Here is a 25,865-nt window from a genome sequence, read left to right as displayed (position 1 = left end):
TTCTCTAGGCACAGGAGGGTGGCAAGTGTAAGCGCAGCGGTGGCTGCATAACTAACTGTGTACCGGGCTGAGTTTGATTCTGTTTATGGAACTTGGAGCGCCCCTGGAAAACTCAGAAGTGAGCGTATTGGGACTGCTCGGGCTGTGTCCACGTCCTTTCATAAAGGGACTAAAATATAACTGGTAGGAAGGATGTGCTTGTTGGTGAAGTTCTCTGATGTCTCTGCTTTGTCCAAAGACTGAGTGTTCTCAGAACCAGAACAATCAGATGACTAAGCATCACCAACAGCTTTCTTTCTTTTTTTGTTTTTTTTTTACAGCTTTCTTTCAATGATAAAAATGTAACCGAACGCCATGTGAGCTTATGAACGATGGCTTCCTGTGTGACCTGTCACACCTGTTGGCAGCCTCTACCTCAAAACACAGCCTTCTGCCCAGTTCAGAGGGAACTCCTGAAAAACCTTTTCAATTAGTAGACGCAGGTATGGCTGTTGAAGCTCAAATCCAAACAGAAGTCCTGATAAATAATATTGAGAATGAACAACATTCGGAGAGTGGTGTGAGGGGGCCCTGAATTCTCACTTACGCTCTTTAAAATATCATGCAGATAGAAAAAGGAGCGTTGAAAAGTTTTGCTGGGCGTTCCTTTCAAAATTCCTTGAATAACTGTGAACTAATGTTAAATAAGAATTTGACGTTTGATTAAAATGATAAAGCAAACGATGACAGATGTCAGAAATAATGAAAACTGGCTGACAGTGTACCCAGTCTACCACAGGGCTCCCTGTTTCTGGTGAAAGAGCAGATGTTATTCAACTTGGTAGGGGGTTTTGGACAGGAAGGGTAAGGGCTCCTGCAAGGTGGGTTGTGTGATGACGTCAACTCAACCAGTCTCCTGACCTGGAGGTCACAGCCCCCCCCCCCCCCCCCCCCAGGGCTTGGTGGCTGCAGAGTGTTGTTGGCTCATTGTCGTGGTTCCACTGCTGGGAAAGCCTCTCCCTAGGATGTACGAGGGAATGACATCAACTGCGCTCCTCACCCGTCCTGTGCAGGTTATGTTCATGGCCTGGGGCACGCATTCCGGATGGCACTGTATGCACTCCGAATTCTCCACAAACTCCCTTGGCTCCCTGAGAGAAGAAAGGAAACCCATCAGCGTCATCTCTAGGGATCCTGCTTCAAAATACTGGGGGGTTACAACCGTCCGAGTTAATCAGACACAAGTCACCTTTCTCAGAAATGCAAAAAAGAAAAAAAACAAAAAAAACAAAAACAAAAAAAAATTTAGGTCAACGTGCAACAGTCAGGAATCTAGGACGATACTGCAATATGATAAACTGACTGTATTAACCGAATCCTTGGTCATCTTCTATCCTGGACAAACGGTCAACTTTCATTTATAATCAAACATCTTGCCCACATTTCTCTACAAGGCACAGTTTCTATTAGGCACACGAGCCAAAAAATGAAAAAAATAATAGTCCTTCAGAGGTGACCTCGCCCCTTGCCCCAATCTCAGATTCGTGGATATCTGCATTAAGCTGGGAAGAAATGGTTAACTGTGGACTAATGCTCAGGAAAAGGAAGGAGAGACATTAAAACTTACTCAATGGTTATTAAGAAAAACAGTACGTAGGGAACGAAGGTGCGAAAATTTTTGCTTGTGATGGTTTCGCTATTCCTCAAAGATGTCTAGATCGATGTTAAGCAAGAAGATGATGTTTGATTGAAAAGGCAAAATAGTTGTGACAGCTTTTAGCACTGAAATCTGCCTCTGCCTGGTAATTAACTACAGGTCTTCACTCCAGTGAATAAGGGGTGTTTACACCCACAACATGGTCCATAAATCCTCCCTGATGTCATTTAAACCAAATATGCCCAATTTTCTTTTTTCTTCTCTTCCCTCCTTCTCCGGGTTACACGCCTGCTGGAGAAGCCAGCCGTGCAAACTGAGCAAGTGCAGCAAGACACCAGGGTTCTCTAACAGAACAGAAAGGCACCACCCTTATGGTTATTCTGATTTCCTCTCTCTCTAAGAAGATGTGGAAACCATGAGATTCATGTCTGTTTGCAGCAGTAACGATTGCACCAATATTTCTTTTTTTTTTTTTTTTTGCACCAATATTTCTTACTTGTTGAAGCAACACTGTCAATTATACAAAGGACTCTGTTAGGTGACAGAGCGCACCTGCTAAAGGATTCCTACAGAGTCGGACTTGGGCTTCTCATCCTGTTCCTAAATATTTCTGGATCCGTACTGTGGCCCAAGCGCTGAGAGCGAACAAGAAGGATGGTTCCCGTAGCCACCTGTAATTCTGATGGCTCTTCTCTCTCACAAAATTTCCCCTTTTCTTTACATTAAAAAACAAAAAAAGCACCTCTGCCTCTCTCTATCCTTCAATTTTACTTTCCTATTAATTTATTCTTAATCATTACTTGAGGTCACGCAAAAAGCTTGACATCAGTATCAAGATTCCCACAGAAGCGACAGACTGGACTTTCTATTGATGGCAAATAAATTTAACAATGCTTATGTTATATGCTTGTTTATTTCTTTGTCCATGGTTACATTTCAAGTTATTTGCACAGTTTGGTATTTGTTGAACATGAAACAAATTAACCGGGAAATGTAATTTATACTACGATATTTTGATATGCCAGGAAGAGTGAATTCCAAAGAAAAGTCTAAACGGCTGTGGTCTTGGCCACACGAACCATTTCTGACTTTTCCATTTGTCTTGGGAGCTCTGTGTGGCTGAGAAAATTATCAGGTATTTCCAAAAATAGAGACTCTCTGAATTAGTGGATAGGATTAAGTAATGAAAAAAGTCTGTTCATTTCCTTTCGTGATTAACAGTTGTCAAGAAATAAAGACCAAAGAAAAAGGGAAAAAAAAAAAACAAAAGGAAAAGTTTCAAAGTGAACTAAATGTAAACCTATAAAAACAATCACCTTATTATTATTTTTTAATGAAAACAAAAGGGGTTAAGAGATAACCTTACCCCTCCAGAACGTTGCACTTTTCCACGCATTCCTTGCCACGCCTGACGCTTCGGCAGGACACACAGTCACTCGGCCCTGGGCCCCAGCAGCCTTCTGAGGAGCACAATGGATGGCAGACGTGGCCTATGGCCTCTGAGAAGACAGACCGAGACACAAGGGGTCAGCTATGGCACAGTGACTGGAGGGGCCACTTGAGACTGCTCCTATAAGTGGGATGCTGGGCTCTCTGTGACCTTGAGCTGCATGGACATGGCGGGGTGGGGTGGGGGGGCCTGGAAGAAGCAATGACACACAGCGGGCTTCCAGAGGCCAACTACAAGCTCCTCTTCCCTGCGGGGAGTCGAGGGTTCCTGGCCTGGAGCTGGGTAGCATTTTGTGGATGAATGTCACAGCTGATGGAAACACAGGGAAGCTTTGTGGGCCTTGCCGTGTGCTGGGCACCATGCCAAGAGTTTACATGTAAAATTCCATTTAATTCTCTCCCGAGCAGTGAGAATCACTGAGGAAGCCGAGGCCTACACATGCTGAGTAAACTGACCACAGTCTGGAAGCTGGGAAGGGCTAGAGTCAGGGTGTGACCTCAGATCTGCTTCTCCCAGCGACCAGGTAACGGGCACGCCTGGCTTCAAGAGCTGCCTGGGGCTCTAAACTCAGACTAGAAAACGTCAGTGCAAATGTTCATTCTACCTGCACGCGTGTGCACGTGTGTGCGTGCACGCGCGCGTGTGTATGTGTTGCTAGCTACGTTCATCAGAGGCTAAAAGGTAAGATAATGTATATAAAACTCAGTTCTGTGAATTATAAATAAATAATTCACAGCTTAAATCTCAAGGCAAATCCATCCTATGACATGTGAGTGATTTGGAAACAATTCCAATGAACTTTACACGATAACTTCACATTTAGGAATATACAGATTTCTTTTAATCTGCTTCTTCAGGAATGAAAAATGTAACTTAAATGTTTGGGGATATTCCTTTTTAAAATAAAAATTTTTAAAGGATTTTATTTATTTATTCATGAGACACACAGAGACAGGGAGAGGGGCAGAGACATAGGCAGAGGAGAAGCAGGCTCCCTGCAGGGAACCCGATGCAGGACTCGATCCCAGGACCTGAGCCAAAGGCGGACGCTCAACCACTGAGCCACCCAGGTGCCCTGTTTGGGAATATTCTAAATCAGAAGAAATGATCCAAGTGAACCATCTCCACAATCAACTAGAGTGATTACTTACTGCAGGCTTTTTCATCTTTGTTGTTTATAATCTTGGCTTTCTGACTTGAAGTCCCAAAGAGTTTCTTCCAGTTTATTGTATTTGCATAGCACAATTTTCGGTTTCCAGAGATGATCACATCTCCATCACTTATCTCCTTGAGGGAGCGTAATCCCAAGGACGTTATGTTCAGGCCGACGACCGCCAGAGAAAACTGACCACTGTCGCGGGGAGAAGAAACATAATGTTATTAAAAATTATGAAAAGATTATATCACTAAAAACTTTATTTTTATTTTCTGGACCACCTTCTGTTTACCACAAACTGCCTCCACTGTAAGTCATATTGCAGGAAGTCTGTATCGCAACTTTTGGAAATTACAAGAGTTTTTTTTTTTTAAAGCTCCTCCAGGGAAAAGCCAGTTCCTTGTTAATTTAGTATCTTTAACCCCAGTGGCATCGTGGGGGCTGAATAAATGTTAATATCATTATTATATGCACTGCATTTTTTTTTGTGCCTGGGAATAGAGAGCATGTTCTAACCTCTCAAATATCCAAATACGCTTCAAAAACCATAGGTTCATCTTTTCCACCCATGCATCCACCCATTCATCTATCCATCCATCTACTCACTCATCTATCCATATACTTGTCTATGTATCTATGCACATATGCATCCATCGATCCTTCCATCTCTCTATTCATCCATCCATCACCCATATCCATTCATCTATCCATTCACCTATTCATCCAACTATCTATCTACTCATCTGTCCACTCATCTATGCATCCATGCACCCACCCATCCATCCACCTTCCCACTCATCTATCCATTCATGCATGGATTCATCTATCCATTCATCCATCTATCCCTCCATCTGTTGATGCACTGATTCATCGATCTATCCATTTACTGTTATCTATCCATAACAATCATTTGAACCACCCAACTCTGCGCTAGAACTCTATAAGGCTATCAATAGGTTTCCATCAAGTGACTGGGCAAAAGTCATTCACCCTGAAGGGAGGGAAGTCCTGAACAGGAGCAGGAAGACAAGAAAGCAGCTGATGGGTGCTGAGAACCAGGAGCTACTGCTGGAGCAGAAGCCTGGAAGAAGTGTCCGGTTACTTGGACACCTTGAGCTCGGTTGTGGTCTGCAAATGATGGAAACCACAGGAAAGAGACTTGCATTTTTGGGAAGCTCACTGGACACCAAGACAGGGAATGGACCAGTTGAGACAGCACCGAATGAGGAGACATCGTACACAGGATGACAAAAGTTTAACTTGGAGATTCCTCCTCTCTCCTTGTCTCTGTTTCTCCCTCAACCTTTTCCTCCTCCTCCCTTCCCACAGCCTGCTCCTGAGGAAAGCGAGGAGCCCTGTGTAGGAGACCAGCAGCACCACTGTTTTAGAAATTCTCTCATCACGTGCTCATGGAAGCCTAGACACTGGGACAAAGCTGGGGTCACCTTCCTCTGGTGAGCCATACCTGGAGCAAGTGGCCACCCTGTCCCTCCATTTCTCATTAAATGTGAAAAGAAAACAAAGTAATTCTAAATTTGTTTAAATTCCTAGAACTAAGCCAAGTGGTACATGCCAGTCACCCAAGAAAGTTGATCTAAATCTCTTATCTCTGTATAAGTATAAAGAAATATTGTTGAGAACTTAGAACAAAGGGTCTTTCCAGGGAAGCAATGTTAGCTCCATGGTTAGTACAAGACATGCACAGCCAAGGTGGTTTTTAAAAAGCGATTATGTATTTTATGTGTACTCTATTCAGATTTTCTTTAATATTGAATGATATTACGTAGTTGTCTTAGCGGTCAGTTAATGGGTGATAGTTCTCAGCATTAGGCTGTTTCCAAGGCAGATCTGACAAAGAGATTCTCAAACTACAAAACTGATTATTACTCTTAATACATTAAAGACGTTTCTATGTGAGTATTTTGCTGCTGGGAGTTGGAAAAGTGGAAATCCTGAACCAGACATTTAATGTTAAAAAACCTCTCAAGAGCTCCCTCTGATACAATGTGCTTAGAAGGACACATCCCCTCAGCCGTTCTACTACTACAAAACCAGTACTTTTTAAGATTGTCAAGGCTACAAGTGATAAAGGAAGACACAGGAACTGTGACAGATTGGAAGGGACTAAGGAGACATCCCAACTACGTGCCATGTGGGGTCCTGGGCTGGACACTGAACCATGGCATTCCCAGCACGCTGGTGAAATCTGACTGATGTCTGGTGCTGGAGCCAACAGCATGGCACCGATGCTCATTTCTTCACTTTGTCCTCCTACCATGTGTAGGTGAGATGTTAACAATGGTGGGAGCTGGCTGGGGGGACACAGGGCAGCCCTCTCTGTAGGATCTTTGCAACAGCTGCACGAGTCTAATTCCAAACCCTTCACTGGGTCTTATTTTAAACATAAATCAGTAAATAAATAAACAATACACCAGGCTTTGGGAAGGCTCAACTTACTGTTGCTTTGTTCTTCCACGTATGATTTCTAGGTTCTCGAAGGCATGGAGGTCAGTCCTGTTTTCGGGCCAGGCCTGAATCAGCAAAAACCCTATAAAGGCAAAAAAGGAAGGCTCAGACACATGCCATGTAGACATTTCTTTTTCATGCGACATTTTAGAATTCTTAGGAGACTGCAATAGGAGCAGGAAAGGGGAACTCTTGATTGGATTCTTCTTTGTCGTCTTCACCGAGTGTCCATCCACGTGTAGATACAAGCCAAGGCGGGCACCTGCCTCTCCTCTAGAATTCCCAGCCCTGGCTGCATCTCTGCCACCACCAACTCCCCCCACAGGCCATCCCACGGTGCCACGGTCCCGACAGCCGGGTTGGGCTCTGTATCTGATGAGTCAAACCCGCTTCCGCTCTTGATGGCGGCTGCCGTGTCTTGACCTGTCATCACACAGAAGGACATTCTCATGCTCTCCTTACTTAATTCCAATCCTCAAAACAGTCTTGTTATGTAGGTCTAGCTGCTTCCTTTCTGGGGGGAAAGGCAGGGAAGCTCTGATGGGAATCATGGACAAAACGGGCAGGGACGTGGGGTCCGGTCTGTGCCTGTGAGCCTGTGTCGTTCCCTCAGTGTTCGCCCTTCTTCTGCCTCCACCCGAGAGTCACTGGGCCATCAGAACGGCTGGCCGGGCCGAGGAGACGAGGGTCAAACATGTTCACACAAAACCAGGAATGACTCAAGTCTCTGATTAAAGTGCTCACGCTTCACACGCAGGGGAAATCGCATTTGTGAGAACTATCAAAGAACTCATTAGTCACTAACGACAGAAGTTCAGACGGGATGTTTTTATGACGCTGAGAGAGAAGAAAATGCCCCTCCCGGCTCGCTCTCTAAAACACCCAGCTCCCATCATGTTCATGTGACATGTTAGCAGCACACACCTGTTATTTCCTTGACGGTTTTCAGGATATCCAGCTCCTTCGGATCTAGAGGTAGCGTATGCGTGAAGGAGTCACTGAAGCAAGAAACAAAACGATTATTGATCGCAAGTGTCTACCAGTGAACAAAGCGGATTTTGTGTTTCTCTAGACCAGACACTTGGTCTGTTACTTACCCTCTAAATGCGACCGGCAAGATATGAAGGTCTCCACTGATCGACGTGCAGTTTCTGAAGTGTTTAATGTTTGTAGCATTTATGGAAAGTGTGTCTTTGAACTCACCAATCCCTATTCCATTACAAACTGTAAAGACAAGGAGATGTTTAGTCCAACCACATATGCTGAATTCAGAAGAGCCCAAGTTCCACAGGCAGAGGAGGGACGGAAGAGAATTGTGGCCGTGAGAGTATCACTGCCAGGACATCATTCATTCATTCAGCATTAATGGAGGCCTGCTGGGTACTGGTAACTCTGGCGGGGTCCGGGGTTACACTGGTTGGAGAAGGCGATGCTGTCCTCAGGGCTGTTGCTGCCCTAACTGGGAACACAGTCTCCCCCTCCTGATTTCCCACTTGGACTCTAATTGCTCGTAACCATCCCTCCTGGCAGTGCAATTCCCCTGAGGACAGCAGTGCCACCACGGCCCTGCTCTCACCCGGCTCTCACCAGGGCGCTCCCCTAAGACCTAACACCTTTTGATTGTCCTTTTTTTTTTTTTTTAAGATTTAATTTATTTATTCACAAGACACACACACACACACACACACACACACACACACACACACACACACACACGGCGGGGGGGGGGGGCGGGCAGAGAAATAGGCAGAGGGAGAAGCAGGCTCCATGCAGGGAGCCCGACGTGGGACTCGGGACTTGATCCTGGGACCCCGGGATCACGCCCTGAGCCGAAGGCAGATGCTCAACCCCTGAGCCACTTAGGTATCCACCTTCTGATTGTCCTAACCTGGTTGCAGCTCTGTCATCTATTTTAAAGAAACAAAGTACATATATTTCTTTTTTATTATTATAAAGAGTAAGATGTGCTCATCTGAGAACGTTGAAAAGTAGAATAAGGGGATGAAAATGACCAGAGTTCCTACTACAGGATATTTTGAAAGGAGTTCCTTCCAGCTACCCTCCATGGTTATGTCACACCAGATATGTATTTCCTTTTTTTTTTTTTTTTTTTACTTATTTTGCTGTTAACACTCCTCATATTATTGAACCTATTCACGAACATGGGTTTTAATGGCTGTCTTATACTACGTCATAGGGAATACTGTAATAGCTTTTATCAGATGAACTTTTTCCCCTGTGTTTACTTGAGCGAAAGGCTTTGATCTGTGTCCTATTGCTACATCAGTCTCAAATGCCCCTTTCCACACTCTGAGCCCCTTTATTAATTTAGATCCGCTCCTAAATTTCCATTGCAAATGCCACCTCTACCGGAAAGCCCATTTATCTGTTGTAATTCTCCCTCTAGAGTTTGCAGAGCAATTTGCGTACCTATCTTCCAGACTTTACCTTGACTCTGAAGGGTAATCACTGCAAATCTCCTTGCTCAGGATAAGATCTTATTCTTTCCTCCCCGTGGACTTCTCGGGGATGCAGTCAAGCCCTGCTGTTCCACCATCCCCATGCTTCACTCCACTGGGCGTCCCTTGTAGGAAAACATTCCCCTGCTGACTGGGGTGTTCACGACCGTCCCACCAGCTGGGTCTCCAGGCTCACCCTGTGGGCCAGCCTCCTCTCTGGTTCTGAGGAGCTGCTCTAAGGACTCCTGGGTTGAATGGCTCATCCTGTGCTGCATCTAGCACAATGGGGTTGTGGGATTCATGGCCAGGCTTCCTTAGGATTCACAGGGTCTGGCTGACAATGGAGAATGAGGTGGCCAGAGGAGGAACTGCCATTTAATTAGAGGTCTGGCAGGGGATTCCCTGTGTTTATTCAAGTTCTCTCCTTCTGCTCGTGTGCAATGGTGATGGTGGGGTTACTTTAATTCCTAAATTCAGAATGAAGATTTATATGAACTTATCTGGAGTGATTTACAGGATATATTAAGGTTAAGAAGCAAAGTGCAAGGAGTTTAGTCAGGACCTTTTGAGTAGAAGACATGACTAGGACATGGGATGTGCCAAAGGGACGCAGGAGGCCTCTGGAGAGGCTCCTCCTGGCCACATGTGGGACAATTTAAGCACCCAAATGAATGACAGGAATGGATTTCTAGAAACTGAATAAAGGATTCCATGATTTCACACTTTTTAAAAAAAGGAATGCCAACTAATAAGTGAAGACATGATAGAAAGAGAAAAATCACTCTTTCATAGCCATCAGAAATCTTTACTGACTTGTCATCATCAGTAATGAAATAACATGGCATCATAGGCCACCTGATGAGATACAATGAGAGGAAATCAACACAACCTACGCAGTGCTCCTTCCCACAACGCTCAACCGGAGTGTGGCCATAAGGGCAAACAGCCAGTGAAGCCAAACTGAGGGACACTGCAAAACACCTGGCCTAGACTCTTCACATGAGGTCATGTGGGGAGAAGGGAGAAGAAAAGCCAGTGGCGGAGGGGAGCTGAGATACAGCTGCTGATGAATGAAGATACTGGAGGCAGGACATCTACATGAAACCCATCATGGGTGATTGGGTTCTGGATTGATAAGCAGCTAAAAATAACTTAATCAGCAATTGGAGAAGGACAATCATCATATGGGAATATAAGAAATAGTGAAAGGGATTAAAAGGGAAAGGAGGGAAACTGAGTGAGGAGGGAAAAAAATTAAAGAGGGAGACAAACCACGAGAGACTCCTAACTCTGGGGAAAAAACAAAGGGTTGCAGAAGGGGAGGAGTGGGGGAGTATGGGGTGACTGGGTGACGGGCACTAAGGAGGGCACTTGACAGGATGAGCACTGGTGTTATAGTATATGCTGGCAAATTGAATTTAAATTCAAAAAAAAAAAAAAGGAAAAAGGAAAAAAAATAAAAACGACTTGATCGGGATAGGAGGGGGAAGCCCGAATTAAACTGAATAGCAGAAAAGAGTACTGAGTTGATGTTAAATAATCCTGAGCGTGAATCTTTTATTCCTTAGGAGAAGGAGGAGGAAAATATGCTGACAAATGTAGGGGTGAAGTGTTATGATATCTCTGTCCTGTAACTCAGGAAAAAAGTTGACCAGGGCATGCACACACACACACACGCATGCAATGAGGCAACACACTAAAAAGTGGTGAATTTATGCGGAAGGTGTACGGGTGTTCATTGCCCTGGTCTTGCAACATTTCTAGGTGTTCGGAAATTTTTACAAAAACGACAATTATAAAGGCTTATAATAAGGAGGAGTCAATTGGCATTGAGCGTCCTCCAAGGACCCAAGATGAAGGGAGAGATTTGCTCCGATCTCTTCCAAGTATGACGTGGAGGGGACCTGGGGGGGCTTCACGACCACACGCTGTGGGCTTCCTACCTTTGCGACAAGGCCCCTCACACTTCTTACACTTGCGGACACCATCCTCCTCCACCTCGTAGCTGTCAGAGCTGCAGGCGCGGACACATGAACCATGGTCTGTCACCACGTAGTTGCCTGGAGAGACAAGGAAGCAAGGTGGCGAAAGCCGCACCAGGTGTTTCTGGGCCCCACACCATTGTCTCATGTTCCCCTATAAAGGGGCCGATGAAAAGGGCCTATAATCCTCGGGTTTTATTTACTTGAAGGACAAAGAATGAGAGGCTGCAAACAGAAAAGGAAGCAGGTTCGAGAGCTTTAATGCCTTTCCAGCCTTGATGTGGAGAAACAGAGCCCATCACGGGCAGGAAACAGATGGGTCAAGTAGAACATGGTTTCAAACATCTCTTTGCAGCTCATTTTTCTTTTTGGTTGATGCCTCCAGGATGTACTATCAGGCACTATCCACGTCTGAGGATGCGGGTAGTACTTGTGGCCGACGGCCCCCTCTGAGGTCCCGTCCAGCCCGGCAGCCTTCCCTTGGCTGGGGGTGCGTACCGCCAGCTGGTTCTGCAGCGAGCCAGGCACACGGGTCCCCTTCTGAGCCTCTGCTCACTTGCAAGTAATTTATGTATGTTAATATTAACACAAATATCAATGTTTCTGGAGCTCTCCGTGTTCCTGTTTTGACTTTCCCAAGTATGTCCTCAAACATAATTATCGGACATCCGTAATTCTTCTTTTGGTAAATTGTCTGCTTTTGCTCTCGGGCTCTGTTTTTCTGTGGATTTTTAAAGATTTTTTTTTTTTTAATTTTTGAAGATTTATTTATTTATGAGAGACACAGAGAGAGAGGCAGAGACACAGGCAGAGGGAGAAGCAGGCTCCCCTGCGGGTTTTTTAAACCCTACCTAGTAAAGGCCCTCTCTCAGAGATTAGACCTGTGTCATGGTTGTGGGAATTTAAAAAAATTTTAGTAAGTTAGTTCCATTACAGTGGTGTATTATTCTGTTTATGTGTTTTTTTTTTCCATACAGAATTTAAAAGTTTTCATGTCCATAAACCTGGTAGGGCAAATCTGCCCCCTCGTAACTACGCTTACGATTTTTTTTCTCTTAGTCTCTCCTCCTAGAAATCAAGATTGGTTTCTAAAGCTCTTCAGTTAGACAACGTTAGACTTTCTCTGTTAGGGCATAATTCATATCATCATTGCCCTGAACACCAAGCCACCTATTGAAGGCAAATGCCGATAAGCAAAACCCAATCTGAGACAATTAAAACCAAACAACACACAAACAGACTCCAATGGAGTTTTAGTTCCCTCAAGAAGCACAATTTTTTTTTATCAGAATTTTAACCACTGAAGAAGGCAGGTCTTCTGACACACTCTCTAATTTTCAATACCTGCCAGACACGAGAGCTAAACAGTGAATCCTCCAACCAGACAACTGAATATTCTAGACTATTCCAGCTGGACCTCAGTCCCGGGGTGTGTTTGTTGTCCTGGCCACCACGCACACGAGAACAGACACTGCTGGACAGAGCACCAGCCATCCCCTGACACCTACGGCAGGGGGCGGGCACCTCATCTGTGCACTGGGACAGGTCCGCGGTCACCTGCCTGACAGTGAGGCAAACATATGGACCCAAAGACTACCCGAGACAAAGGACTCAAGGTTCCAAGAGGAGACCAAACAGGAAGCAGCCATCTGATAAATGAAAATTTTTCACATGTGATGAACTCACGGGGGCATTTCTTCACGCAGGTGGCACCAAAGCTGTATTTTCCCTCTGGGTTGACGTCCATTTGGTAGGTGGTGGGGTTGTAGAGCATGAGGGGCGGGCAGGTGTCCTTGCACGTGGCTTCATCCCGGAACTTGCGGCAGACCTATCACAGGAGGGACAACATGTACGGGTCAGGCTGAGCAAGGGTGCTCGGGACTGTTTCAACTGTGTGCAGAAAGCTCACCTCGCAGTTCATGTCCAGGAATTTGATTTAAGCAACCCGCCCCCCCCCCCCCAAAAAAAACTAGCCAAAAAAACTTCCAGAAGATTCAGCAAGATCTCAAAAGTCTGATTTTTCTTGTACTGTCCTAGCTGTGATGATTTATGGATTACGATGATAAAACACACATTTTTATTAATTTACAAAATGATGGAGTTCACATACTACCGTGGTAACTGTGGAGTGAAATTATTTTTAAACTCAATTTATTGGGTACCCCTTATTTAAAAAAAGACAAAAAACAACCCTTGAGGTTCTTTGGAATTTACTGCCATATGAATTCTATTCTTTAGAATTTATTGCCAAACTGCAGAAAACCTTGATGCGGGAGGGCACTGTGTAGAGGGGACCAGGCCACAGACAGCGGTGGCCCTCAGACCCACCTGCCATCTCCCGTCCAGTGGCACATCACAATCAGCTCAGACCAACCAGGTCAAAAATCCCTGGGGCCGGGGATGCAGCCTCTGGAATTTAAAAATCCCCCTTTCTGGGGATCCCTGGGTGGCTCAGCGGTTTAGCGTCTGCCTTCAGCCCAGGGAGTGATCCTGGGGTCCCAGGATTGAGTCCCATATCGGGCTCCCTGCATGGAACCTGCTTCTCCCTCTGCCTGTGTCTCTGCCTCTCTCTCTGTCTCTCTCATAAATAAATAAATAAATAAAATCTTTTAAAAAAATAAAGTAAAATAAAAACAAAAATTCCCTCTCCCTGAAACTGGAGTCTTCTGGATTCCACCCCAGGTGGGCCTTCTTGTCTGGAGCCCACAAGCGTTTGGGGCCACCTCCAGGACTCCTGTCTGCCAGCCCTCATGTCTCCAGGACTCCCAAGATGCTTGCAAGCACCGTGAGATGCCACCTACGGGGGGGCCTACAGCCCGCTGGGGCAGGGAGGCTCCTGTCAGGGCTTTCTGCAGTAACGGGGGCAAACGTGAGCACTCCGAGGCCCCTGGTGCGGGGTGGGGTGGGGGTGGGGGGTGCAGGAGGCTCTGAAAGAGCAGAGCAAGTGGGTTGGAAGATCTGGGTGCAGCTCCAGCCGGGGTCCTCAGGTCTGTGTGGCTCTGGGTATGTCCCCCAATACCTCTGTAGAGGTATGTTAGGGGCCTCTGCTGTCGCCTCCACTGTACTGAAGCGGAATAATGAGGAGTGTGACAACAGTGCGGCTGGCCACAGCCAACACCAAGCCCAGACAGCTCACACTTAGTGCCGCTGCTCATCCCTCGCCCAGTCCTGGTATGGACGGCACAGGCGTGGTGCCACCCAGGCCACCATCCAGCACCATCCAGCATCGTCAGGCAGGGACACCGAGGCACAGAGGGGTCCTACAGTTTGCCTGAAGTCACGAAGTAAGTGGTGAAGGCAGGACAAGAGCTGCTGCTTTGCTGGGCAGGGCCGGCCTTACCAGGCAGTCGCTCTCGCGGGGCCCCGTGCAGCCGGCGGCACACTGGTTGTGGCAGCAGTCGCTGGGGGACCTGCCGCGACAGCGCCCCGAACACTGCTGGGCACAGATGATTTTGGTCACTGGAAAGGAGCAAAGGTCACCGGTGAGCTGAAGAGCCAGGGAGGGGGGGTGAGGGGTCATTCCCCAGGGGCCTTGCAGGGTACTGGCAAACAGCAGGTGAAAAGGTGAACAAAGTGATGAATTTAGCGGGTGCCCGGCTCGTCCAAGTTCCCAAACATCCGCACTCGGCCAAATTACACTGAATCACGACGTTTCTTTATTGCACCTCTTTTTCCCACTTATTTTTAATCACTTAGGAGGACTCATCAGATCAGGTCTAGACTTCTAGAGCTGCTCACTAATTACATGCTGGCGAGAGCTGAGATTTCGGGTGATACGGAAACACATCAAATAACAGAAGTGCGTGCCCGAAAGCAGTGTGTAAAAGGACCCAACAGTCACATCACAAGCAAACTGAACGACAGACAGTGAACTTGAAAAGGGGGCCGTCCCCAGATTGTTTGGCCACCCATGCTCCTCAGCTGAGGATCCCAGCAGAACCCTTCTAAAAGGGTTGCTCGTGCTTCTGTGTAGACGGGCCCCCAAGGGAGAGAAAACAAGAAGTGTCCTGAAACTCAGGTAACACGGGCAAGTCTTCTGTTCCCAGGAAAATGCAGCAAACATACGGTTCAAAGAAACTGGTGGCATCTGTGTGGCTGACTTTCACTCATTAATGACAAGCTCCAGTGCCCCAGATGGCCCACACCGGATTAACCACATGCAGGGAGATTTGCAAGGATGTCATTCAGGCAACTGCTTTTTTGGAGTCGTCAAAGGGCAAACACCTATGAGTATAAGGGGAGGGACATGGGCACACATTTATCTGAAATTCTGCTTGCTGACTTACGTTTCTGGCAATTCTCCTTTCCCGGACCCCAGCAACTTCCATTGGGACAGCTTGGATCACACTTTTGGCCTAAAACGTAAAAGTAATTGTTAAATTCCTATCTCAGAGGAAGAGAATGGATGGAAGGACCTGATGACAACCTGCCCTGAGCAAAGCGACGTCCTAGAAACAAGGAACAGCTTTCACATTTCTTATTCTTTTGTTGGTTTGTTTGCTGGTTGGTTTGTAAGATGACTTGAAAGACTATCAGAAGGAAAAAAAAAAAAAAGAGGAACCATGTTCTGCTTTTTTGACATTTCAGCTGCAGAAACCGACGCAGGAGAATTACTGACTTGTCACAGGCCATGAAAACTGAGGTCCAAATGGTCCAATCTCCACATCTGTTTAGCCTTGGGGATCTTCCAGCATCTCAGTGTGACGGGTGTCAGTCTGGTGGGGTTGGTGCACACACTACACTCACTGTGCCAGTCTCGAGTGACCAGGGGGTCAGTGATCTTGGGGAAATGGGGGCCTGCAAATAAAGTCTCCTAGACCCGAAGCCAAACAGAGGTCTTGACGCTGCTCAAAGGGTCCAATGTTCACAGTGTGCATCACTTTGCTGATTAGCTAAACCTGTAGCTGTTGATTTTAAGCTACTGCGTGGAAATATTGATGTCGATTGGTTTTTGCAGTTTTTTGTAAATGATCAACTACAAATTACAGCTACAAGATTTTTAAAATCTCATCGGTTGTGTTTTGTTTTTACATTAGCATTGAGATACCTGAAGACCAAAGCCTTCTATCTGCATAAAGAGAACAGATCGACTACCCAAGTTTGTTGGAAAAAGATCAGCCGTGCAGGTATCTTTTGTTGCAAAGACACATCAACCTGAAGGAGGTCATGTGTGCCCCAAAGTCGCCTACAGTCAGGAAGAATTTAATTCCCGGTAGAATTTAGATTTCAAATGGAAGAGCTGATGATTTCCCAAGTTACTGTGGAACTAGGACACCCCTTTATGAGACTGAAAATCTTTCCAGTCACCCCACAAGTGAAGGGCATTAGTGCAATGCTGGTGCTCCTAGGAATCATGAGAGATGGTGAGGCCAAACCCCAAATGCACGGTGCGGGCTGTGAAGATGAGAGGGACAGAGACAGAAGTAAAGAGACAGAGAGGGAGACAGGCAAGAGAAGCAGTACCCAGAAATGTTAAAAGTGCCTGTGTCTGCACAGTGATGTTATTTTTACTGTTTGCCCTATACTTACAGTTCTCAATCCCTATTAAAGAATGTAGTAGGTTTACGAAACACAAAATATTTATTTATTTATTTACTTACTTACTTATTTTTAAAAATATTTTATTTATTTATTCATGAAAGATACAGAAAGAGAAAGGCAGAGACACAGGCAGAGAGAGAAGCAGGCTCCAGGCAGGGAGCCTGATGTGGGACTTGAGCCTGAGACGGCAGATCACGCCCTGAGCCAGGGGCAGGTGCTCAACCACTGAGTCACCCAGGCGTCCCCAAACAAAACATTTAAAATAAAAATGCTTAATGGCACCCTCCCATATCGGAAAAACACGTGCCAACCAATGAATTGAGTTTTGCTTATAATTCTATTATTAATCCTATGTGACAAAAAAGGAAATGCAGGCAAATTATAGAAAATATGGATAACAGAGGGGCACCTGGGTGGTTCAGTCAGTGAAGCATCTGCCTTCGGCTCAGGTCATGATCTCAGGGTCCTGGGATTGAGCCCTGCATCGAGATCCCTGCTCAGCGGGGAGCCTGTTTCTCCCTCTCCCTCCGTTCTTCCCCCTGCTTGCTTGCTTTCTCTCTCGCAAATAAATAATATTTTTTTTTTTTTTGCAAATAAATAATATTAAAAAAAAACCAAAATACGGATAATAGAAAAAAGGAAGAAATGAGAATCATGCAGAGGTAACCAATATATACATAAGTATATGCATGTATAAGAATTGATGTCACACTATACTTTGTATCATAACTTTAAAAAAAGCTAATAAAACATGGCAATTTTCCATGCCTTTAAATATCCGTCTACATAACATGATTTTCAATGGCATGGCTTTAACCAGGCTCTCATTTTTACATAGGTAAGTTATTTCCAACATTCATTATAAATAAGGCTGCAAGGAATATTCTTGCACAAAAATAATTTTCTATATCCTTGTAATTTTCACTCCTCTTAATATTTTTTCTTAGTCTTCCTAGACATGAGGAGTGCATACTTTAAAGCTTCAATACATATTGCTGAAATTCTATCTCTGACCACATTTGACTAATTTATATGCCCACAAGAAGAATATAAGAATTTCTACTTCTCCATACCCCTCCTGATCCAGGTATCTAAAAATCAAAAGGAATCCAAATCTTTAGCAAAGGCAAAAATGATGCTTCTTTATTTTATTTTGACCTTTTTAATATAACAGTAAGAAATAACATTTTACTTTACTTCTTGGCCATCTTTGTATGTGGAGGGCACAAACTGCTCATGTCTTTGGCCCATTTTTTTTTTTATTGAGAGGTTCATCTTTTTCGTGGGATACCTAAGACTACTTTATATGATCATATTATCAAGAATATCAACCCCTTTCAAGGTAAGCAGCTGATGTACAATGTTTTTGCTGTTTGTCATTAAGATTTTTTTCATATTTAAGTTTTCTTTTATGGTATCCGACTGGCTTTTCAACTTGGTATTACCAATATCCATCTTTATGTTTCTTTCCTAGCACTTACATATATATTCAGCAATGCATTATACATCATACAATCTGGAATGTATGTTGGTGTATAAAGTGGATGACTGATTTCTTTTTTTAATTTCTCCCTCAGTAAACCCACCCAGTCTAACTTTAAATTCCAAGCTACAGCAGCAATAACATCACGTGGGGGTGCTCTGGGTGACCCTTCTGAATCTCAAATCCATTGTCCACAAAATACTTTAATCACCTTATGAGTTTTTTTTTTTTAGATACAAATTAAATGAGGCAAGTTCTCAGAAGACACATGTGCCATGAAGAGTACTGGGCTAGGGCAGGGGTTCCTTCAGCACAAAAGGAGTGGCAGACTCCTATTCTTGTTCCTGCTGGGTAATTAATGAGGAGAATACAGGTAGCAGGTGGACAGTGTCTTTTAAAAAAAAAAATCATTATAGTTCTGTCCCTTTGATATTTTCCCCTTAATAGTTCAATCATTCTGGAATGATTTCCTGAATAATAAATCCTTCCCTCATTTGCTTGAAATGTCATTTCTTTATGGACATTTAATTTAGCAAGGCTTACTCTTACTGTCTTTCTCTTCTACGTGTGTAGCTTATTCTTACCCATCTATTCTTTTTTTTTTTTAAAGATTTTATTTATTTATTCATGAGAGAGAGAGAGAGAGAGAGAGAGAGAGAGAAAGAGGCAGAGACACAGACAGAGGGAGAAGCAGGCTCCATCAGGGAGCCCGACGTGGGACTCGATCCCGGGACTCCAGGATCACGCTCTGGGCCAAAGGCAGGCGCTAAACTGCTGAGCCACCCAGGGATCCCCTTACCCATCTATTCTTAATTCAATAACCATATCAGTTTGCAGTTCGTAGCTTTGGCATATCTGGATCTTGTTCCTACATGTATCTATCATTCTTCCTTCCCAACATTTTCTTTCAGGCTCTTTCCCACAGTCCCGGTGTGATGAGGACAGGTGTGCCATTTGGGCTGGTTGATTCAGTCTATGGCAAATCCGTATTAGCCTCACAGCCTTCCTGTGTCAGTTTTTCTGTTGTTATAAACGTCCACAATTTAACTCCCCACTGTCTATTAGATAGCTGCAGAAAGGTTAACCTGGATGTCACAGGTAACACAAAATTTTGCACTGTAGAACAAAATTTCCAATTTCTTGAAAACACGGTACCATGCCGAATATCTCTTGGAATAATGTATTTATAAAACAAAGGAGCTCAACACCAGGTTCACGGTGACATTATTCACAACTGTCAATAGGTGGAAGCAACCCAGGAGCTCATCAACTGATGAATGGATAAGCAAAGCATGTGCATACATATATACACACGATGGGATGTTTATTCATCCATATAAAGTAAAAAATTCTGACACATGCTACAACCTGGATGAAACTTGAGGACATTACACTAAGGGATGGAAGCCGGTCACAAAAAGACAGACCATGAATGAGGTCCCTAGAGCAGTCACATTGTAGAGATGGAAAGTAGAATGCTGGTTGCCAGGGGCTGGGGGAGGGGGAGGGGAGTTACTGTTTCACGGGGACAGAGTTTCAGTATTTGCAAGATAAAAAGAGTTCCGGAGATGCATGGTGGTGATGATTGTATCACAGTGTGAATGTGCCTCATACCACTGAACTGTATGCTTAAAAATGGTTCAGATGGTAAATTTTATGTTAAGGGTATCTCACTACAATAAAAAAACAAATAAATACAATAAGATAAAATGAAGTAACAAGAAAGGGGCTCTAGTCAATTTTGAAGATCCATGTGAACTCCAAATTCTTTGACACCAAAAAAAAAAAAAAAACCCAAAACAAAACAAAAACAAAAAAACCTACCCCAAAACAAAAACGTGCATCCACTGCACAGTTTAGGGAAACAGAGAAGCAGGAAATGGTGATGACTTCTTATTTTAAAGGCTTGAAAGACCAGGGAGATCAGGAAGGGAGAAGCCAAGCGGAGCTTGGTAACTGTAAACATGTGTCTTCAGAGTTTCCCACACAGCACTGCCAAGGGGCCAAGTGGTGCTGCCCCGACCTACAGCCTGGCCCCCTGCCAGCCTCTCCCTGGCACGGGCCGCTCTGCCAATGAATGGCAGGGACCGGGTCACTGGCACCAGGGGAATGTGGACAAACGCCCCCCCTGTGCACCGTGCCCAACTTTGCCTGGGGCTCTGTGTAGGAGGGCAGAGGTCACCTTACGTGCTTCCGGAGAGCCTGGCGCTGCTTGGAGGCTCAGCAGCAAGTCGGAAGCACACAAAAGTTTGGCTTGTCTCCTCCGGGCATGACAGGAGAAGCCCCCATGCCTGGGCCGACAGCTCTTCTCCATGGCCACATGAGGGCTCAGCTGTCGTGGAGGGGGTGATCTGCTCTGTTAGCAGGCATGCCGTCACGAGAAAAAGCCTTTACCCTCTGTCCCGGATAAGTGCTCTTGTAGTGGGTGGATCAATTGTTAGCTATTTTTGCTTTAGATGAATGTGGCTTAAACATGAACTCTGTTCTCTGTCATCTCACCACCCAACACACGACAGCTCTGTCCCACCCACAGGAGCTACAGGCAGAGGACGTTTATGGAACACTTACACCTGCCCGCTTGGTTCTGGATGTCCATCGACATGTTGCTTATAAAATCGTTGTCAACGATGTCCTGCCACTGGATGGTTTCCACGTTGCAGAGGACAGGGTTATTGCTGAAGCGCACAGAGCCTTGTAGTATTTCTGCGCGTGAAAAGAACCTCAGTTATCAAACGGGCCTGTCTTTAAACTTCCACAAAGTACGTATGCAATACTTCTTCACATTTTGACTTCTGCTAAAATAATGCCGGTGTGCGAGCAAGACTCCCTATAGAGCTGTGGCGGAGGGAGGGGGGGCAGTTGAAAAATGAGTTGATGATAGTGCTGCGGAGGGGTTAGGGTTTGCCTCCTGAAATGGGCCTCTGATCCACAAACTATCAGAATTCAGAAATACGGGGAGGAAGAAAGGTGTATGATGATATAAGGGGCAAACGGGACAGACAGGTGGTGGCAGTCACCACCGTGGGCTGGGAGGCCAGGAGAAGGGGTGATGTTGTGAGCTGCCTCTGGAGCTCCTCACCAGAAAAAGTGGCAGGGGAGTGGGAGGGGAAGGTGAGAAGAATCTGTATGTTTGATGAAGAGATGGTGGACACTAGGAATGCAAAGGGCATGAAGGACCGGTATGACTGTTTCAAAGGAAGAAACAATACAACATGAAAAATCTGTAATGGCTAAAAAAAATTCGAGGGTGAGCAAAGGGAGAGTATTGCATGTACGACATTAGACAGACACGGTTACTATGTCGTATGTGCATAAACCACTGCAGCAAGGATAAGGAGGACCTAGGCGCTCACAAGGTAGACAGGTCACAGGGTCAATGAGCTCATGCCACGGGAGACCATGCATGACACATGACAGGGCCAGGTACTCTGCGAGTTGCTTTAAATGCATTATCTTAGTTAATCCTCACAATAGTCCCATGACTGTCTGTAATTTCAATACAGATACATAAATAAAGCCTGGCAACCCCCCACCCCCACCCCCACCGCCACCAGCAGGGAATGGGACTACCACAAGCACAAAGTACCAATGTGGACAAGGAAAGGTCCTCCCCGGGAAGAGCTCTGAGGCTGTTGTAAAGAATGACAGTTCCCAGAACAGAAACAGGAGCATATTGTGGAATACAGAGGGGAGGGCGCAGCAGGCTTTCCGCAGCCAGAAGACTGCAGCAAACGCACGTCGGAGGGCCAGGCAGGCGTTGGCTTCCGCGGATGGTGCAGAACAAAGGAATCACAGAAGGAAGGCTGGGAGGTCCCGAAGGGCCAAATTGTGGAGCACTGGGTAGAAAGTCAAAGATGACAGCAGGACAATCAAGAGAGAACATTTAGTCAGGAGGCAGCCAGAGTCAAGAGGATAAATCTCTGCTGAGAGGTCAGACCCGAAACACAACGTAGGGGCGTTAAGGCTGCTGTGACACTCAGGACAACAGACCACGGTGCCAAGAGAGAATGCACGATGGAGGGTCAAGGGGGGGCCTTACAAAACACCTACAACCTGCAAACGTGAGAAGTAAAAGGAAGGCAGCAAAGGTCCTGGACGATCCAGGTGCCCCTGACTGGTTGCTTGGCAGAGGAAGAGGTCATCTGTCTGGCAGCAGTCACTTTTATTTTTACTTTCAGTATTTGATGATTTTATACTTTGTGGTGGGCACTGAGTTAATTATCAACAACGGTGCTTCATTACTACTAAATAATTCACATAGAATAATGATTTAATAACATTAAATATTCTGCCTTCATACGACCCCATGCCAACAACAGAAATAATACCAACAACAGGAATAACTCCTAAGTGCTTTTTCCACAGTAATTCACTTAATTTTCTCAACACCCCCGGGAAGTGTGTTACCATTGTTATGCACGTTTTTTAAAGAGGAGGAAACCGAGACACAGGGAGGATCTGCTCCAGGGGCATCTGGCTGGTGAGTGACGGAGCCAGGGCTAGAACCCAGACATCCTGGCTCCGGGGTCCATGCTCTTAACCACATCTGCCTGTCACCACGAGATAGCACGAGGCCAGACGGGCAGATTGAGGCATGCTCAATGTACAGACCATTTCGTAAAACGTGTAAATAGCACAAATTAGTATTAGCATAAACGCAGACCATGTGGGTGGGTGTTCTGAGCACCTAAAGTGGTGGGTGGAAAGTCTTCAGGCAGTTTTACAGGATGGCCAAACCCAGGAGCCCAGCTGGAGGGCTGTGCCAGCCGCTTCTGAGCTCGGGTCTGGATGCGTCACCTCATCCCAGCACATCCATCGTGGGGCTCCTACCGTTCCCAGGACCCCCTCTGTTACGCAGCCTCTGCTCTCGTCCCCCTCTTCCTGATGGGCTCCCTTCCCGTCACAACTGCACAGCACATGGGAAGGGCGAGGACCCTGGGGGCAGAGCTTTGGTGGCCATTCCTGGCCATTTTTTCACTAACGTGGGACCTTGGGAGGATGATTTTACCACCATTTCTTTATGTGTAAGATGGTGGGAGTGTAAACACCCGCGTTGAAGGGTGGGCGTGAAGTTGCCGATGCAATGGGATGGGCACTGCACCTGCCACAGCAAGGGCATGCTCCTCATTATCTTCAATGTTATTTAAATCAACTTCCTATCCCTTCTATCATCTTAGCGTCCACTTGAGGGACCTTCACGAGGGACCTACTCCCAGGAATTCAAAGTTCTTCTGCAATACCGTCATCCTCTGTTCTTCTGTATTACAGCATTGCTCTGAAGACTGTCCCAAGTAGGGAAGGTTTTCGATGTATGTCCCTTACACCTGAGGTCCAGGTATTAGGATTGGAGTTTATTCAGCCAAGGTCATCTGGTCTCTATGTCCCAGAACCATTACCATTTCTTACTCACTCTCTGAATATTTCCCCACGAATATAGGAGAAGTGGTACCGGGTTTCAAACTTCCCTTCCCTCCCCATCACCTACTGTCTTCTTAGTCACTTCCACCTACTGCACCTTGCCCAGAGCTGGTGCTCAATACATTTGTATTTGATGAATAAAAGTCTTCTCTGAGTGGCACTAAAAAATATTTTGGTCTGAGCTGCTGTCTGCAGCCCCAGCCTCCCGGTGCCCTGGCCTCTCACCATGCAAGTTTCTCAGGGGAAGCTCCTGCAGTCCAGTTTTATTTGAGCCATAGTTGGAGAGGACGGATAAGGCATGGGTGTTTTCATAGAGCACATTTCCTCGGATGATCTGCAGGTTTTCCAAAGGAATCTTCTCCACCGTGTTGAGGGCAATCAATACATACCCGGCAACTTCCTGGATGGTCTAAGGAGATCAAACGTGAGCGTGTTATTTCTCTTGTCAAGAGCTCAAATATGCAAGGTCTAAAATGGGTCAAGAAAGCCCAGGACACCTAAGCCAACCACGCACGCAAGTGACTGACAACTATAAAGCAGGTGGATGACTACAGCGGGGATACGGGAGGTGACAGGGTTTACGACGACTCAGGTACTTTTGCCTCTAGAGCCTGCTGGAGATTATAAAGGGCAACGTGCATTATTTAGCAAAGCTCTGACTCTCGTTTCACTTGGTGTTCACTATGCTCAGAAGAAAATGAAAACGTTTTATCTATTCGTATTGTATCCGTCTTGCACGCTTTCTTATAAAAAGCAACACAGAACCCAGAAGGCCAATCAAACCCAGAGTTCAACTACCACCCAACTCCAAAGCCTTCAGAGCTGGCTCCTGGTGGCTCACGAGAGCCCACCATGAGACATGTGGGAAATGGAAGGAGCGGTGTAGCTGGGATTCAACGAGAGGGGGAGTGTTTACACCAAGGAAATGGGAAAATGCTACAAAGTAGGACTTTGTCTTTTCCTCAAAGAGCCAATATCCCAGGATACCACAGCGACAGCAATGGTTAAATGCTTAATATCAGTGTCTCTGATGATAGTGAAACGGCAGGCCAGCCTGTTTCTCTCTGACACTATTTCGTAGCTCTGACTTGACACTAGCTGGTGAAGTGGTTTTCTGATAAAACTTGCATCTGTAGTTCCCCCAGGACACATAACTGCTGTAGCAAAAGCAAATACACTTCCAACTACGTTATCTCAAGGTCCTTATCTCCTTATTTTTCCTTCTATCCTTTGGGTAAGACAATCAAATTGACTGAACTAACCTTTAAGAAGGAAAGGTCATAATTCCTTTGCATGTAGGTAATTTCCAAATTCCCCAGGACCACCTCACAGTTATTGAACATCCTCCGAAGGCTCAGGAAGTGGTCTTCAAAAGTGCCCAACTGGGTGAGCCGGTTACTCGTGCCTTGGCAGACTGCAAAAAAGGGAGAAAAAAAGGTTTTACGTGAAACGCCAAGTAAAGTAGCAAAACTAAAATAAAATGTTCACAAATTTCAACTAACTTTGCGAGTTTTAGCAACTTACAATCTTAATTCTGATAAAAGGTCACTAAGATGAATGCGACAAGAAAATGTTTGTGTATATAAGGTACAATTCGCCATAAGAGATAGCTCATCCCTATAATGCACGGAATCATTTGAAATGTTAAAAATTCAAGGGGAAATTCGATGAAAATCTTTAAGACAAAAATAGTCTTTAAAAAAAAAAAGATTTATTTATTTGAGAGAGATAGAACGAGCACAAGTCTGAGAGGGAAGAGGGGCAGAGGGAGAGAGAATCTTAAGCAGAACCCGACCAGGGATCGATCTCACGACCCTGAGATCACAACCCGAGCCAAAACCAAGAGTCAGACGCTCCACCATTGCACCCAGGTGCCCCAAGACAAAATAGTCTTTTAGAGCTTTAGTAGACAAAAAGAAATGTGTATCATAGGGTATTTAAATAATGCAATAACAATGTTGATTGAATTAGTACCTCTATAATGAACTTTTTACTTTACAAAATACAATTATCCCATTACTGCGTGTCCGAGGGATATTGATGAACGTAACAGACGCCGGCCGGTATTTTCTGACCACAAGGTTGTTACAGCTTAAAATCGACGGCAAAAGTGTAGATGAAAATCCAACTGGCCAGAGATTATAAATATTCTTCTCGACTAACGCATCAAAGAACGAATCAAAGGCCTAATTATCCATCCAGAAAATAATGACACGGAAACATACATTTCAAAACACACTCAACTACTGAGAAGCCACCCCGTGCTTCTGTTTG

At 45.3% G+C, this 25,865-nt stretch overlaps 1 protein-coding gene across 1 annotated transcript in view; it reads right to left on the bottom strand.

Moving 5' to 3' along the window:
• Window positions 1-25,865, bottom strand: part of EGFR (epidermal growth factor receptor) — a 201,375-nt gene that overhangs the window by 34,932 nt on the left and 140,578 nt on the right. The window contains exons 2-14 of the mRNA XM_041721689.1: window positions 24,854-25,005; window positions 23,817-24,000; window positions 20,742-20,876; window positions 15,436-15,504; window positions 14,490-14,608; window positions 12,836-12,977; window positions 11,111-11,227; window positions 7,806-7,932; window positions 7,633-7,706; window positions 6,700-6,790; window positions 4,238-4,437; window positions 3,003-3,135; window positions 1,040-1,130 (exon numbers count right to left, since the gene is read on the bottom strand). Coding sequence (XP_041577623.1) covers window positions 1,040-1,130; window positions 3,003-3,135; window positions 4,238-4,437; window positions 6,700-6,790; window positions 7,633-7,706; window positions 7,806-7,932; window positions 11,111-11,227; window positions 12,836-12,977; window positions 14,490-14,608; window positions 15,436-15,504; window positions 20,742-20,876; window positions 23,817-24,000; window positions 24,854-25,005 — 1,634 coding nt within the window. The remainder of the gene's footprint in view (window positions 1-1,039; window positions 1,131-3,002; window positions 3,136-4,237; window positions 4,438-6,699; window positions 6,791-7,632; window positions 7,707-7,805; window positions 7,933-11,110; window positions 11,228-12,835; window positions 12,978-14,489; window positions 14,609-15,435; window positions 15,505-20,741; window positions 20,877-23,816; window positions 24,001-24,853; window positions 25,006-25,865) is intronic.

The sequence above is a fragment of the Vulpes lagopus genome, chromosome 11, assembly GCF_018345385.1.
Source record: "Vulpes lagopus strain Blue_001 chromosome 11, ASM1834538v1, whole genome shotgun sequence".
NCBI classification, from domain to species: Eukaryota; Metazoa; Chordata; class Mammalia; order Carnivora; family Canidae; genus Vulpes; species Vulpes lagopus.
Note: the sequence above shows the minus strand (reverse complement) of the source record. Positions and strands in the feature narration are given on the sequence as shown.